This window comes from Nematocida parisii (assembly GCF_000250985.1).
Source record: "Nematocida parisii ERTm1 unplaced genomic scaffold supercont1.2, whole genome shotgun sequence".
In the NCBI taxonomy this organism is placed as follows: domain Eukaryota; kingdom Fungi; phylum Microsporidia; genus Nematocida; species Nematocida parisii.
Genome location: NW_013524647.1, coordinates 204,175 through 219,204, shown reverse-complemented (window position 1 = coordinate 219,204; position 15,030 = coordinate 204,175). Strand labels below are relative to the sequence as shown.

Sequence of the window (15,030 nt, the reverse complement as noted above, 5' to 3'; positions counted from 1 at the left end):
ACTATGAATGATTCTGCTCCTGAGATATCTATTATGGATAATACAGCCACCCCAACCAACTGGAGTTCCTCTTCTGCTGACAGCTGTTTTATTAAGGAAGACAGTCGGTGCTTTCCTCTTATAGATTTCCCTTACAAAAGTGAAAATGTAAATATTCTTCCGGTAAGAGATGAAGAGAAGTGTGAGCATACGTTAATGTACACAGAAGAGATAAGGAAATAAATGCGCGCAGCCTTAATTTTATGATAATTCTAGAGAAATTATTTATTCCGCGGTAGCACTCTTTTTTATTATGCCAAGCACACTGGAGAGTCTTCTTAAATCGTATAAAGAGCTAGAAATTGCCAAAAGCAAATACGAAAAGGGGCTGATTAAAGAAAAGATTAGAGAGTTGGAGGCATCTTTAAAAATAAACCCAATACCTGCAGTAAGCAAGGAGGTTCAAGTGAGCAGAATACTTACAATGGAGAACACACAGAAAAGAATAGACAAAGTACTGAGACTGGAGAATGTAGACAAAAAGGAGTTAAACATAGAAGAAGAATATGACACTGCCCGTATAGCAAATATTACTGAATGCACACTGCATTTAAGAACTGCGCACTCTACGCACATATCCCAGACAAGAAATTCAATACTATATATAATGGCACAGCAGATAAGATTGTATGGATGTGCAGACTTAATCATATATGCATACACAGCAACAGGAGTGTTCATTGAAGATTCTGTAAACATTCAGGTGCTGGAGTACTTACCAGATACTCTGCCTCCGTATAAGAATAACTTAAGCATGCATGACTTTAATACAGTGAATACAATTTAGAAGAAACATTCTCTATGCGCGCACTGCATAATTAAACATAAATACAGCTGGATTCCACAATCCTATAAGAAAATAAAATTAATTTAGTGTACAATTCTTAGTGATTAATTGTACTATATTATTCAACTACTAGCTATTTATTAGTATTTTAAAAACCCAGTGTAAAGCTAATGTATTATTCAAACTGATTTGGATTCACACGATGTGTAGTATTTACTGTGTTTATTAGATGAACTACTTTTGTTTATTAATTAGCTGTTTATATAAAGGATTTTCGTATGGTATATGCTCCTCAGTCTTAATTAGGCGTATAATTAATTATTAATTTACAGACAATGGGCCCAAATGGCCGGGGTCTTATTTTCATATTGCACACAAGTAATAATTAGACTGAAAATATAAGAACAATAGGCCAATCTAAAATCACTTAATTAATAAACAGGCATGATGGTCAAGAAAAGACCGATCTAAATGTCAAAACATTACCTGAATGGGACAAGATCTAGAATTATCCAAAAAGATCTAAAAATTTTAAATACGATTGAAACTTATCAACACAATGAAAATTCAAGGAACAATCAGAAAGACACTAGCAGTTGTGGCACAGGTTGCCGTGGTTAAATGTGCAATGTATGGAGACTTTGACTACTTCAATGGAGCAGACATGTACAATGGTAACAACAGATGCGGAGGAACCGGCAGAGGATTTGAAACTCTGGATGACTCATACTACTATGGTGGAAACCAAAACCAGTTTGCAGACAGCGATGTAGTTGCAGGGTGTAACACTGGAAGATGTGGCATTTCAATGGAATCCAATGTTCCAGCAATTGGAGGAGGTGCATACCCAAGTGAAGATGTATTCCAAGCATACCCAGGTGCAATATCAGGAAATGCATACAATCAGACATACCAGCCATACCCAGTAGCTGATGCATATGAGATGTCTACAGGATATTTCAATACTCCTCAGCCAGTAGCTCAAGTGTCCAACAGCTACCCAGAGGTTTACAGCCAGATTGCACCAGTATACTCAGACCCAACTGTCCATGCACCAACATGCGCATTCAGCCAAAACAATGCAACTGTTGCACAGCAAGTCACTGAATCATTTGTTTCCAACGAAGCAACAGAGCCAATCTCTATTCTTCTTAATGGAAGTGTTCCTGTTAACATGCAGCCAACCACCATTACCCTTGGTGACCACACATACCCATTAAACAATGCTTCTGTTCCAGCCATCTCTGCACCAGCCCCAATAAGCCTGGGTGAGGTCAGCATGCATGAGCTTGACTTTTCAGCAGCCACAATCACTCCACTTCCATCCCTTACTAAAGAAGAGATAGCCGCAGCAGAGGCATCTGCAGCAGGTATCACTGTAGCACAGCTTAAGAAGGACGAGAAGACCAAGGAGGCCGATGGCAAAGGAAAGAAAGGCAAGTCTGGAAAGAAAGGAAAGTCTGGAAAGAAAGGAAAGTCTGGAAAGAAGGATGCCAAATGCAAGACCGATCTTAAGAAGAAGAACGGAGTAGCAGGTGTGTCCGCACTTGTTGCCATTGCAGTTCTTCCAATGATTGCATTGTTCATGTAAACAGATCCCTTTGTATCTTGAATAAAAGATATTTACATACTATCTTCTATATTTCTATTTCTTATTAATATTCTCATATACTGTACATGCCACTATGGCCTTTCTTTGGTATGTCAATTCTGCCGAATGTATGAGTTTATTGTGGTTGATGCATTTCTATTTATGTACTAATTCTATAATTATTTATATTGTATTTAATAAGACCATGTACAGAAACTATAACACTAAAAAGCCTGTGTATAGGAAGTATTGAATCAGTATAGATATAACCTGAAAGTGGAACCTGCCCACCGCGCGTGTTTTTATCGGAGCTCTTATGTTATTGGTAAGTATTGGTCTATTCAGATAAGAAATACAAATATAACTATCTATTTATTAAATTATTATTTTGCAAGAATGGAAGAAAGAATGAAGCAGGAGGAGTGCCCGTGCATAATGAAGGAAGAATCGCAGAGGGTGAAAGGCATTGCATTTCATCCCAGCAAGAAAATACTAATTGCTGGGCTACACAGTGGAGTAATTCAAGGGTGGAACTATCTATACAAAACCAAGATATTTGAGCTGAATGAGCATGAGGGGCCAGTGCGGGTGGTTGTCTTTCACCACTTAGTGGAAAGATTTGCATCTGCAGGAGATGACTGTCTTATTCGCATATGGGACTATAAAAGCAAGACTGTGGAGACGGTTTTTAAGGGGCATACTGACTATGTTCGATCAATTGAATTTCACAAGCATCTTCCTTGGCTTATTAGCACCTCAGATGACCAGACCATTAGAATATGGAACTTTCAGTCAAAAAAGCAAATTGCGTGCTTAACAGGGCATACACACTATGTAATGTGTGCTAGGTTCATTAATGACAAGCTATTTGCCAGTGTGTCTCTTGACCAGACCATTCGTGTGTGGGACTACTCTGCACTGGTAACAAAGAGCCAAACGAGTGTGATGGATATGCTTGGTGTGCCCGAAGTTGTGCTTAAGCATATAGTGGATGGGCACGACAGAGGGATTAACTGGATATCCGTACAGCCAGACGGAGAGACATTTGCGACTGGAGGAGATGACAGCACAATCCGAATATGGAGCGTAGGCCAGGATGGAATTCAGGAAAAGGACACATTACAAGGCCATCACAGCCATATAAGCGCTCTTTACTATACCAAGTCAAATACTTTATTAAGTAACAGCGAGGATGGAACACTTAAGATATGGGACCTGAAAAACAGAAAGCCAATAAAAACGCTTACTATAGAGGGCAGCCGGTATTGGTGCCTGGCAATGGACCAGGAGGAAAATATATTTGCTGCTGGGCATGACACAGGCTTTTCTATTTACTCGATTGGCATTCTATACCCAGTGTATGCGGTATATGATGGCATTCTGTATATATGTAAAGACACGGAATTAAACAAGATTGAAGAGGGTAAAATATCTAAGCTAATGAGTATACAGAAAGATGTGCATGAGATATTTGTGAAGGAGGACACAACAATAATTAATTCCCCAGGCAAGTACACTGTATGCAATGGCAGTAAAGCCCGATATAAAGGACTAGGGTTTGCTACTTTTATAGATGACAGAGTAGCCGTGTGCACAGATACAGAAATATCTATCAAGGAGCTTGATGGGCGGGATGTTGTATCGTACAGTATTGAGGCCGATAAAGTATTTGAAATATCTGGGGGAGTACTGGCACAGAAAGGAAACTCTCTTTTTAGAATTGAGAATGGGTCTGTACTTGTTAGCGCTCTGCTTCCTGATCGCTGCTTATACGTTCGATTTGATCAGACACACATTGTAGCAGTTTGCAAAAATAGCATAGTTGTGCTAGACTATAATTTAGTACAGATTTCTGTAATTGATGAGATAGTTTCTATTAACAGTCTTATAGTTAAGGATGGCACAATATTCTATACCACGCCACTGCACATTAAGTTTGCCTTTATGAATGGCGAGGGTTCCTCCTTCATGTCTATTGATGAGGCTCTCTGGATTGTTAGTGTGGAGGATACTTTGTTTACACTTGTGGCAGCCGATGGATCGGTTATTGAAATCGAGGTAGATATGATTGAGTGGAAGTTTAGAAAGGCGCTGGAAGACATGGACATGACGAGCATTAGAGAGTGCATTGATACTGGATCATTGATTGGCCAGGCTTCTTTGTCTTGCCTAATACGCAAGGGCTTTTACGAGGAGGGGCTTAACTATGTCGAGGACACTGGAGTAAGGCTTGAATTGTCAATTAAAACAAAGAAGTTTGATGATGCCTTAAAGTATGCAAAAGAACTGCACTCACCAGAAGTATACATTAAAACAGGAAGGGCTGCAATTAATTACGATATACAGGTGGCTGAAGAGTGCTTCAAACTAGCGAAGGAATTTTCATTGCTATTGCTTCTTTACATTTCAAGTGGGAAGCTGGATAAAATCGAGTCTCTCTTATTTGAGTGCACGGATGAAATGTACTGTGCAATTGCTGCAATTATTACAGGAAACAAAGAAACCCTCTGTAAGCTAATATCTCTGCAGAGCAGTGTAGATAGCATAGATGTCTTAGACACAGAGGCAGAATTCTCCACCAAATCAGATACAGCAGTGCCAGAGGTTCCAAATGAGGGTAGTTCTAATGAGTGTATTTTTATGTCAGAGTCACAGGATACTACTACAGATGTAGACAGCGAGGACATTCAAAGTATAAAAGAATTGAAAGAAGTGCCAAAAATAAGCGCGCCTTCTGCAGAAACAGGCAATGCTAAGGATTCCAGTAAAGTTTTTCCTTCTTTAAATATGGAAAGGCTTCAGCGGTGCATAAAAACCATTCCTGCTGAGATTGACATTGAGCGAGAAATAAAAGTAGCTAAGGAATGTGCAGCGAATGGAAAAGTGTCCACCGGTATAAGCAGTTTTCTTATAGCAATGCACTCTCTGGTGAATTCCATGAATGAAAAGGGCAGAAAGAGCGATGAAGAAATGAGAAGTCTTAAATCGGCTGCAGAGTACCTACAGGGGCTATTTTCTGAAAAGATTAGAAAGGCCGCACAGTCAGACAAGACAAGCATTTCTTGTGCTATATTCTATGCATCGCTTGATTTAGAAAGAATGCACAAGGAAAAGGCACTTAAAGCAGCAATACTCACCTGCTATAAAAAGGGAAACAAGCACTATGCAATGGAGTTGTCGCGAGAAATTGTGAATAACTATGGGTGCACAGATGAAAGAATTAAAATCCTTGCTGATTCGCATAAGCCTATGAAGGATGCATATGTAATAGACACAAGTCTTCCATTCTGTATAGATATTGGAGAGTACGCAGAAGACGCAAATCAATGCCAGATATGCAGTGCCTGGTCATCTAGTAGATGCAAGACATGTGCTTGCTGCTTTATATCTAATCTATAATAAAATGAGTCTTTATCTTTCGGGTTATATTAATACAATATTCTATGTTTTAGTACAGCACCACCGCAGTACAGCAAATTTCAAGTTGTTCCACTACTATTATATATAATGAAGTTAATAAAAGCTATTTAATACATTTTTATTAAAGTAGTGCATTAGTGCTAATCACTAAATAAATATATGTGAGAATCTGAAGTTCTTGCTTATAACTTGAATATGTTAATGTTTAAATATTTAAATGGTGTTTGCAGATTTATTTATAATTTTAAATTTCTAAAAGTCTTTACTTTTTATTTTTACAGAAATATAAAAGTACCATTTACATTATATGTAAGGCATAAATAATATTTTATTTTTAATAAAGAATGCATAGTTCACATAAACTATTATTAAATATATTAGGACAATTTCTATCTTATGTGATTGTAGGTTTGCTAGTTTTGGAAGTGTTAGAGGCTGCAGAAGAATGTGAATTTATGTCTATACTTCCTAGAGGATTTGATGCAAACGGAGCAGATATATACCCAGACAGTCTAATATCAGACACTTCCCCAGTATGTATTTCGCTTGAAGAATTACTTACTGTTTGAACAGATTGTTTTTCCATTGCAGCCAATACTATAATTATACTTGCAGTTATTAAAATACCTAATAGTGTATAAATGGCTATGGCAACATTGGATTCAAATACATTCTGATTTTTTTCATGATCTACAAATTCCTGATTCAGTACTGGAGGGATTATAGAAGGGGTTATATCAGGTTTAGAAATATCTTCTTTAAAATCTATAGAAGATGTGCTAAGTAATTGTGACATATTAATAGGTAAAAAAACTTATTATTAATAATTATTTTATTAATAATCACATGTCTCCTAAAAAAGCAAATAGCACTCTCTATTACAATATAAATATTAATTTCGGAATTATACTTCTTAAGTTAAGAGACATATACTTGTTATTAACATGCAATGATAAAGAAAAATTAAATTAAAATACTTGTATGGCAAGTTTCTGTAGATTTGAAGTATATTATTAAGTTAAATATATATTATTACATATCTATTACATATCTACTACATTCCGTATATATATTTTTAATATGCTATAACATTGTGTTAATACTATAAATTTAATTTTTTTGAAAGTATTTAAATGCTGTATATAAATAGTCCTTTAAAATAAGACAATTACTAGATTTGAATAAAGTATAATAAAACTCTCTAATACATAGATTTTTATTACGACCCTGTACACATTACATTTTACTCCGACTCATTGCAAATCTATCAAACTCATCATTTTCAGAATCACTATTTTCCAGCAATGAAGAATATTCAGAATCTTCTTGGTTTTTAATATTTTGTATTATGATAGCAAATTGTTTTTCATCTATAAGCGAATTATTAGATACAGATATTGCAGGGCTTGAGTATGAAAAAGGTTCTTTTTCTTTCGACACAGTTTTTTGTGGAGTGGCAAAAAATCTATTATTAGTAGTTATAGACCCACTTAATGGGTCGATATTTATCGAATTATATTTTATAAATTTATCTGCAGTTTTCTCATCTATGTCATATTCACTGTGCAAATACTTACTTGTACTAAATGCATTCAAATTATCTGTTTTATATGTGGACTCTGTATTACTTCTATTAAATTTAATATATACAACTATAACGATTATGCACACAACTATAATTGCCATAATTATAAAAATACCATACTTGCTAATCATGTTCGCATTAAATATATTAGATGCTTTAGTACATATAGTCTCTATTTTTAGGGATGTAAGAATATTCTGCATACATTTAACTGTATTGTTATATGCGTTAGTCAATAAATCATGCATAGTTCACTAAAAATATTTTAATTTTAGCTGATGATTAAATTAAAATAATGAATTGTTCATAAAAATTCATTGAAATATTAATTTCTAACATAAAATGCTTTACAAAATGTTTAATATTAGAAGAACAAGTTTTATCATAATAAAAGAATTACATTGTTGTATGCTAAGAATAGCATTTGTTAGCATGACATGAGTTATTGTAATGTTTTACATAAACATGACACAGCTCAGACTAGATCAGAAATTATTGTTACACAGCATGGCAACATAATTTAAATTGATTTTACGGTCTATAAATACGTATACAAATTCAATAAAAGTCAAAGTTTAAGAATGCCTTTTCCTAAGAAAACAACTTACATGATTAATTAATACACAATAGAGTATTATTTTGTCTAATTTTTAATTATTTAAATATTATAACTAAGTTAAACAAGGATTTATTAAAAATAAAACAATTCATCCTTTATATTATACAATGCGGCAAATGAATATTCAAGAATTTTAGATTATTTAGGATTATATAAAAATAATAAAATGTAGAGATCAAATAATTTTAATTAAGAAAATATGCCATAGAAAGCTTTAATATTACCACAATTAAATATAAAACCCGAATTTGCACTAATTAACTATGGCAATCAATAGACATCAACAGAATTTTAGTATAATTCAGATGCAGCACATATATATTTGTATTGTATTTCCTTAATATATACAGTTTTTTAATACATAGAAATTCGAACCTTATATTAACAAACTGACTTCTAATAAAAAAATACATAGTAGTGAGTTTAATTCTGTTTTTACTGTGCATTATAACTAGTATATAAGTTTATTAGTTAAATTTCAATATTTATATTATTTCGTAATAGTATACTATGAAAGGTAAAAGGCAATATGTTAACTTCTATACTGCCCTTTAAACTACCATACTACGATAGAATTGATATAATGTGTTTTGTATTGATATTTTGCTTTATTGAACGCTTGTAAACTTCTACTATTTAGGAAATAAATATTAATTTAATTTGGCCATAAAATATTAAATTATTTTACTTATTTATTAGTACTAAATTACATAAAAGTTTTAAAATATAAATATTTAAAAAATTTAAACTGTAGAATGATGAATATGGATTCTATAAAGGTAAAGGTAATTTCTATGAAAGAGTACATTCCAGACATGTCACTAAGAAACATTCAAGACATAGTGTACATAACCAATCCAGACCAGATTAAAAGAAGAAACAAATACATACTGGTTGGTGCTATAACACTTGCAGTAATTATGCTTATAGTAGTAGGAGGTCTTATAGCCAGACGGTTCATGAATAAAAACAATGAGAGACAAGAAAATGATAATGCAGGTATTGCTGCTTAAGAGCCACTGTTTTAAGAAACAGCTGCCGAATTATAACCATAATTAAGAAAAAATACATGGTTGATTACCGCAATAGGATAAATATAGACGTATCTTCTTATGTATATGCCAAAGGCAATGCATATATATTTTTAACTAAATGTATAATAGAAGAACAAATTATTCATAGCAAACCAGCCAATATTATAATCAGATATTTATATAAACGCTTTAATTAATTTTGGTTCGATTTTATAGATTTAAGAGGTTCTTTTATCTATACAGATAGCTATAATAAAATTCGTCTATAAATTGTTTTTTACATTTATAAATTTTCTGGGCATTTGGTTTTAGGTTATGATATAGCAGATATATTTATTAAACAGAGATAGACTTTCTTTTCTTTTGTTTGATAATATAGATTATAATAAATAAAATAGAAAGTACTCCTGAAACAGTAAGAAATAGCATTTTATGCCTGTTCCAATATGTGAGTTCGTTGCTTTGTGTGGTTTCTTGAGATGAAACTACACCTGGGCATCCTGCAGTGTTTTTGGCACCTAACTTTTTCTTTGGTGTAGTTCTGCGTCGTGTTGTGGTGCTTGCGGATGGATTACTTTCATAAGCCTTTTGTATTTCTGAACAGAAATCATTTCCAGCTATTTCTATATTATTACATACCCTTTCACCTATTTTACAAATTGAATTCTTTATATCATCTAAGTGATCATAAATTGTTGCTTGGCCTGTGGCTTTTCTAAATAGCTTTTTCATTTAATTAAAAATTGCTGTGAATATTTAAAAGATTTTTTTGCATTTTTATAAAAATAGCCGTTGTAATTGTATAGTTAAATTAAACTTAATATTTATTTATTCAGATTTTCTTAACATCAAAACCATTTTCATAACAATAAGTATAACTAAGAAAGCACCGGCACCAATAAGCATTGGAACCCAATTGTTTGTGGTATATTCTTTAGAAGTTTCAATATATCTTGGTGTGTTCTTAATCACATGTTCTGTTGTTTTTTTGCTTGTTTCAAAAACACTTTCTGCACCAGTCTTTATAGAATTCAGAACCGGCTCCTTGTTTGTATTATATGCATTTATTAAAGTATCTTTTGCCTCACCTGCCATTGAGATAAACTTATCTCCTAATTGTTTTGTACTGTCGATCATATTTTGCATAGCCATTTAGAGAATAAAAAAAATTTAATTTATATACTATTTGATCAGCTAATAATAATAATTTTTTAGAAAGTATTTTACTAGGCTTTGCATACTAATACTTTTATATAGAAGGGTGGTTACACTATGTTTTTTTGTTATTTCAACATGGGGGTTTCAAACTTATTATGTTCTTCATATAATTACTGTAATATAAACAGAACTTCTATTTATGATTAAGCCAATGCTCTAGTATCAAACATATGTTACAATACTTTTAGTGATGTGACGTACTCACGAGGAGTAACGCCACCGCCGCCCTGCTACGTAGCCAAGAGAGAGAAGAGAGTGAAAGGGGAGAGCTCTTTATTGTCTTTAGGAAGCGGCCCAAGCCTGCGCGGACACGGAGTCTCGGGCGCAGTTGTGTTAGGCCTGGCGCTGAAGTTAAGCCGTCGATGCTTCCCTGAGTCTCCCCCTAAATTGGGGGAAGAGCTCCGGTTAAATAGTCGGAAGTTGATATACTGATTCAGAGATCCCGGCCTTTGCTTTGGCGGGATCACCGCGCGAGCTGGCGCGCAGACGGATCGCCCTCGGGGGCTCCCGTCCGAGTGGTGGTGTCACCACATGATGTAATGTAAATATAAGAATAGAATGTTATATTTTACACATTTCTGTCTGTTATACAATAGACAAATAGTATATTAATACTACATAAATATTCAAGAGTATACATGAACATTTATTACATTATTATAAATAAAAACAATTTAATATATAGTATGGAATAGTAAATAACCAAGCTGTTAGTTTAATTAATGTTTATTTTTTATTTTTAGGTTCCTTTAGTATTATTTTTAAAGCTTTGGTTTTTACAGATTTACCAAATTTTTTAAATTGACCTGTCAATTTATTTTGAGACTTTTTGCTAGAATCAGTGCATGCAGAGGCATTTAAATCAGTTAAAAGATCTTTTTCTTCTACTTGTGTGCCAATAGTTCTTTTTTGGCCGTTGGCAGCAGAAAATATATTTTTGTCATTTTCTGGTAACTGCTGGAAAGTCCCAAAATTTCCATCACTTCCCCATCTTCTAGCTAAATTTCTTGTTGAGGAAGCGCCATCTTCACTATCAGAAGCTGGCAGAGCATTAAAAGAGGCAGATCTAGCTAATTTAGGCCGAGTTTCACTTATATCACCAGTTTTAGTTTGGAATGGCATTTCGTTAATAGTAGGCACAGAGTTAGTCACAGCCCCAAATCCTGTGGTTTGAATGGAATCAGTCATGCACTCGGCATCAACTTTTTCAGCTTTATGTAATATTTGTCCCCTTTGTTGTACTATTACTAGTATTAATATGTTGATTATTACAATTAATATAGAAACAAACAAAACATAGGAATTCTCTCTAAGGAAGGCTTTAATGGCATCTATTTTACTTAAACAGATGTGTACAATGTCTTTTTTATCTCTTGGTAATATATTTTCTGAAATATAAAACTTTAATCTATTAAGTCGCATCTTTTCTATTATGCTCATAAATAGCAATTTAAAATTTTTTAACGGATATAAAATTTAAATCTATTTTACTCCATAAAAAGAATTAAGAAAAAAAATAAATTAATAATGAAAGTTTAAGAATATTAATAATTTATTATTAATCTAATTAGATAAATTTACTACCACAATAATATATAATAAAATTAATGGCCAAATGAAATATTTCATGCCTAATGGTAGAAAATCACTAGATTAAATCTTTTTAAAAATGTGTGTGGATTGTCTTACAGCAGAGTCATTAACTTGTTGTTAATAGAGACTTAATTTATATGAATTTCGGGCGTATACGTGTAATGGTGCAAAATACTTATTATAACCTCTTTTTAATATTTCAAGTTGGATGTTTAGGGTATGTATACAATTTTACTATAATATGTTTTTATATTGAATTGATGTAAGCTTACATAGCCCATTATCTTTATATCCGTATATAAGCACTGTGTTATCGCAGTATACACTATATAACATATCAATCACAGCCACAGTTCTTATAAAGATACCTTTCTCTCTACAGTACAAATCTATTCTATCAATAAGGCCAACTACCAACAGATGGTTTATAATATAAATGTCTATGGCCTTGGTATGCGTATCAATCTGGTAAACTTGTTCCTTCTTTCTTACATTCCATTTAGAAACTGTTCCATTTGCAGTTAGTGTATATATATATTGCTCACTGTCTGCTTTAATTTGGAAAATAGTTCCATTCTGTGCGGCGCTGCTAAATACATGGTTGCCATCTAAAGTAACCACATGCAATTTCTGGTCCATTCCCCCTACTGCTACCCAATCCCCAATACACTGTACTTTATATATCCTCCTGGAAAGTTTTATCAAGTATCGGATACCTTCCCCTGTGCGATAGTTCCATAGTATGCAGGTGCCGTCATACGAGCCCGAAATTAATAGTGATTTATTTTTCACTGTCACCATATCCCGGATACTTCCTGTATGCCCGTTTAGCGCATGAATCACACCCCCAGTATTCAAATCCCACACACGTATAGTAGAGTCCCTAGATCCACTTATAACATATTTATCTGCTAGAAGAACCGTTCTTACTGTGGATTTATGTTCAGACAGAGTTTTTATGCTAATACCTAAGAAAATATCCCATACTCTTACAGATTTATCCGTGCTGCCGGATACAAGCACATTATTGGCATAATCAAATGTCCAAATACTTCCCTTTGCTTGTTTTAATTTTCTAATATACCCTAATGACTTATCTAATACATAGAGATGTGTTGAGTTGCTAGATACAACAATCATATCGCCATATGCTGTAATTTTAGTAATTTCACAGTTTGGTGTGTGCTTAATACTATTGGTACTGTTGCCAATGTTTTTTATCCAACTATGTGTAAGAATGCACTCCTTTTTCACTTCAACTAAATAGTTTCCATTTGTGCAGTCTCTTTCTCTTTCTTTTAATTTTTGCTTCCATATAATTGGATTTGCCTCTATTGCCTTTCTAATCCCATCTGAGGCGCACATTAATCTCTTTATATCCTTTATGCTAAGATACTGCGTAATTCTACTAAGTACTTCAAGAGGGAAGATACTCCGTATGATTCCCATTCTGTAATAAAATATTTAAAAAATCAAGTAACCACTCTTCTTTTTTGAATAATTAAAATTTCTGTACTTTGGTTGAAATATTCTGCACAAACTTTGTTATGTTTATAAAAATAAATTTATTCTAATTTACTCTTAATATGTACAGATAACTCTTTAATTTAGCAGTTTATGCAAGGAAAAAATGCAGGGGTATAAATATAAAGCAGGAGAAGTACGGTTATGCTGAAGGAGAAAAAGTGGCGAACAATACTATTGGTCTATTTAGAAGATTGGCGCATTTTATTGGTCAGTCTATTTTTATTTTAGATGTCAGTTTTTACAATTTTCCATGTCTAAGAAGCAGAAAGAGAAGAAGATAATAGAGCTTGTGAAGAGTCTTCCAATAGACCACAAGAAGTTTGAAGAACTATTAAAGAACAACTCACGCCGGGATTTAGAAGTTAAAATATATGGAAACAAGCTAGGGTTAAAAGAAAAGCAGATAATGCATGTGGTAAAAAAGTTAGGAATAAAGCTAAGAATAAAAGAACCACAGGGCAAACCAAGCCACATAATAGTAAAATTACACAACCACATGAGATTTGTTATATTAGACATTGAAGTATAGCAGAAGTCAACAGAAATAACCAGGCACAGCATACTATATATTGTTTTAAGCAATAATTCGCATAGCACAGGAATATCTACTTCTAATTGAATTGGATCTAATTAAACATGTGCCAACTTAGTTTATTAATTAAATAAGCAATGACTTGTTATTTGTAACACTGCGTGTGGCAGTTTTTATTTGTTGTTTTTACTTTTATGCGCTGCGATTATAGATAACCATTGGTTCGGGAATAAACTTAGAAGAAAATGAAGGAATAGTAGAAGATAGTAGAGAAATAATAATGTAAATAATAGAAGGACTCGTATTTATTTAAAATAAAAATAAGCAAAAATTAAGATGAAGTTTAGTGAAGCATTAGATGACTTATCTGGCAGATTTATTTCTTGCCTGCCATTGTCTGAGCTAAGAAACAGTGAAAGATTGTTCTTTCAAGTAGAGGAGGCCCACTGGTTCTATGAAGACCACTACCGCAGAGGATACGGCCTTCCGTATTTAAATTTAAAAGAATTCACATTTCAGCTTATAGCGCATAATGAGCACTTAAAGGGGGCGATAAAGGTGGATGAAGACTTCAAGAAATTTCTGAGGTATAAGAAAATAGTTCCTGTATTTGGGGCACTGATATTCAATAGCGAAATGACAAAAATACTTTTAGTTAGAGGGTTTGGGCCAAAGAGATCCTTTACTTTCCCGCGTGGGAAGATATGTAAGTCTGAGAACAGTATAGAATGTGCAGTTAGAGAGGTATATGAAGAGGTGGGGTATGATATAACAGACAAGCTAATAACAAACATATTTTTGGAAACAGGAACAAAGAGCAAAGAGTCTAAGCTATTTGCTATTATGAACGTATCTGAGCATACAACGCTATTTGAAACAAAAACCCGAAATGAGATAAAAGAGATTAAATGGGTGGAAATTGAACAATTAGAAAGCTCTCCGACAGAACAGTTCTCATATGTCAAAACATTTATTAGGGAGATAAAGGCGCTTGTTAATAAGATAGAAGCAGATAAGCACAGATTGAATCTTTCAAAAATTAAACAGGCCTTTGAAGTGGATTAAAGAGGCTTTTTATTTGTATA

The 15,030-nt window shown here is 33.5% G+C and overlaps 13 protein-coding genes across 13 annotated transcripts; 7 read left to right on the top strand and 6 right to left on the bottom strand.

Annotated features, from left to right (window-relative positions):
• Positions 1-3: 3 nt before the first annotated feature.
• On the top strand, positions 4-222 carry NEPG_00809 (uncharacterized protein; the record flags this gene model as incomplete). The annotated part of the gene is made up of 1 exon (XM_013203184.1): positions 4-222. One exon carries the CDS (start codon positions 4-6, stop codon positions 220-222), a length of 219 nt encoding a protein of 72 aa, XP_013058638.1.
• A 70-nt stretch (positions 223-292) lies between these two features.
• On the top strand, positions 293-887 carry NEPG_00808 (uncharacterized protein; the record flags this gene model as incomplete). The annotated part of the gene is made up of 1 exon (XM_013203183.1): positions 293-887. One exon carries the CDS (start codon positions 293-295, stop codon positions 824-826), a length of 534 nt encoding a protein of 177 aa, XP_013058637.1. The 3' UTR covers positions 827-887.
• Positions 888-1,385: 498 nt separating this feature from the next.
• NEPG_00807 (uncharacterized protein) lies at positions 1,386-2,427 on the top strand (the record flags this gene model as incomplete). The annotated part of the gene is made up of 1 exon (XM_013203182.1): positions 1,386-2,427. One exon carries the CDS (start codon positions 1,386-1,388, stop codon positions 2,415-2,417), a length of 1,032 nt encoding a protein of 343 aa, XP_013058636.1. The 3' UTR covers positions 2,418-2,427.
• Positions 2,428-2,813: 386 nt separating this feature from the next.
• On the top strand, positions 2,814-5,823 carry NEPG_00806 (uncharacterized protein; the record flags this gene model as incomplete). Its single annotated transcript, XM_013203181.1, has 1 exon — positions 2,814-5,823. The coding sequence occupies one exon, from the start codon at positions 2,814-2,816 to the stop codon at positions 5,814-5,816; it is 3,003 nt and encodes a 1,000-aa protein (XP_013058635.1). The 3' UTR covers positions 5,817-5,823.
• Positions 5,824-6,153: 330 nt separating this feature from the next.
• NEPG_00805 (uncharacterized protein) lies at positions 6,154-6,633 on the bottom strand (the record flags this gene model as incomplete). The annotated part of the gene is made up of 1 exon (XM_013203180.1): positions 6,154-6,633. One exon carries the CDS (start codon positions 6,631-6,633, stop codon positions 6,232-6,234), a length of 402 nt encoding a protein of 133 aa, XP_013058634.1. The 3' UTR covers positions 6,154-6,231.
• A 428-nt stretch (positions 6,634-7,061) lies between these two features.
• NEPG_00804 (uncharacterized protein) lies at positions 7,062-7,670 on the bottom strand (the record flags this gene model as incomplete). Its single annotated transcript, XM_013203179.1, has 1 exon — positions 7,062-7,670. One exon carries the CDS (start codon positions 7,668-7,670, stop codon positions 7,074-7,076), a length of 597 nt encoding a protein of 198 aa, XP_013058633.1. The 3' UTR covers positions 7,062-7,073.
• Positions 7,671-8,796: 1,126 nt separating this feature from the next.
• NEPG_00803 (uncharacterized protein) lies at positions 8,797-9,232 on the top strand (the record flags this gene model as incomplete). Its single annotated transcript, XM_013203178.1, has 1 exon — positions 8,797-9,232. One exon carries the CDS (start codon positions 8,797-8,799, stop codon positions 9,052-9,054), a length of 258 nt encoding a protein of 85 aa, XP_013058632.1. The 3' UTR covers positions 9,055-9,232.
• A 126-nt stretch (positions 9,233-9,358) lies between these two features.
• NEPG_00802 (uncharacterized protein) lies at positions 9,359-9,807 on the bottom strand (the record flags this gene model as incomplete). Its single annotated transcript, XM_013203177.1, has 1 exon — positions 9,359-9,807. One exon carries the CDS (start codon positions 9,805-9,807, stop codon positions 9,412-9,414), a length of 396 nt encoding a protein of 131 aa, XP_013058631.1. The 3' UTR covers positions 9,359-9,411.
• A 96-nt stretch (positions 9,808-9,903) lies between these two features.
• NEPG_00801 (uncharacterized protein) lies at positions 9,904-10,227 on the bottom strand (the record flags this gene model as incomplete). The annotated part of the gene is made up of 1 exon (XM_013203176.1): positions 9,904-10,227. One exon carries the CDS (start codon positions 10,225-10,227, stop codon positions 9,904-9,906), a length of 324 nt encoding a protein of 107 aa, XP_013058630.1.
• Positions 10,228-11,019: 792 nt separating this feature from the next.
• NEPG_00800 (uncharacterized protein) lies at positions 11,020-11,733 on the bottom strand (the record flags this gene model as incomplete). The annotated part of the gene is made up of 1 exon (XM_013203175.1): positions 11,020-11,733. The coding sequence occupies one exon, from the start codon at positions 11,731-11,733 to the stop codon at positions 11,020-11,022; it is 714 nt and encodes a 237-aa protein (XP_013058629.1).
• A 235-nt stretch (positions 11,734-11,968) lies between these two features.
• On the bottom strand, positions 11,969-13,407 carry NEPG_00799 (uncharacterized protein). The gene has a single exon (XM_013203174.1). The coding sequence runs from the start codon at positions 13,333-13,335 to the stop codon at positions 12,121-12,123; it is 1,215 nt and encodes a 404-aa protein (XP_013058628.1). The 5' UTR covers positions 13,336-13,407; the 3' UTR covers positions 11,969-12,120.
• Positions 13,408-13,663: 256 nt separating this feature from the next.
• NEPG_00798 (uncharacterized protein) lies at positions 13,664-14,056 on the top strand (the record flags this gene model as incomplete). Its single annotated transcript, XM_013203173.1, has 1 exon — positions 13,664-14,056. One exon carries the CDS (start codon positions 13,664-13,666, stop codon positions 13,940-13,942), a length of 279 nt encoding a protein of 92 aa, XP_013058627.1. The 3' UTR covers positions 13,943-14,056.
• A 225-nt stretch (positions 14,057-14,281) lies between these two features.
• On the top strand, positions 14,282-15,010 carry NEPG_00797 (uncharacterized protein; the record flags this gene model as incomplete). The annotated part of the gene is made up of 1 exon (XM_013203172.1): positions 14,282-15,010. One exon carries the CDS (start codon positions 14,282-14,284, stop codon positions 15,008-15,010), a length of 729 nt encoding a protein of 242 aa, XP_013058626.1.
• Positions 15,011-15,030: the final 20 nt, after the last annotated feature.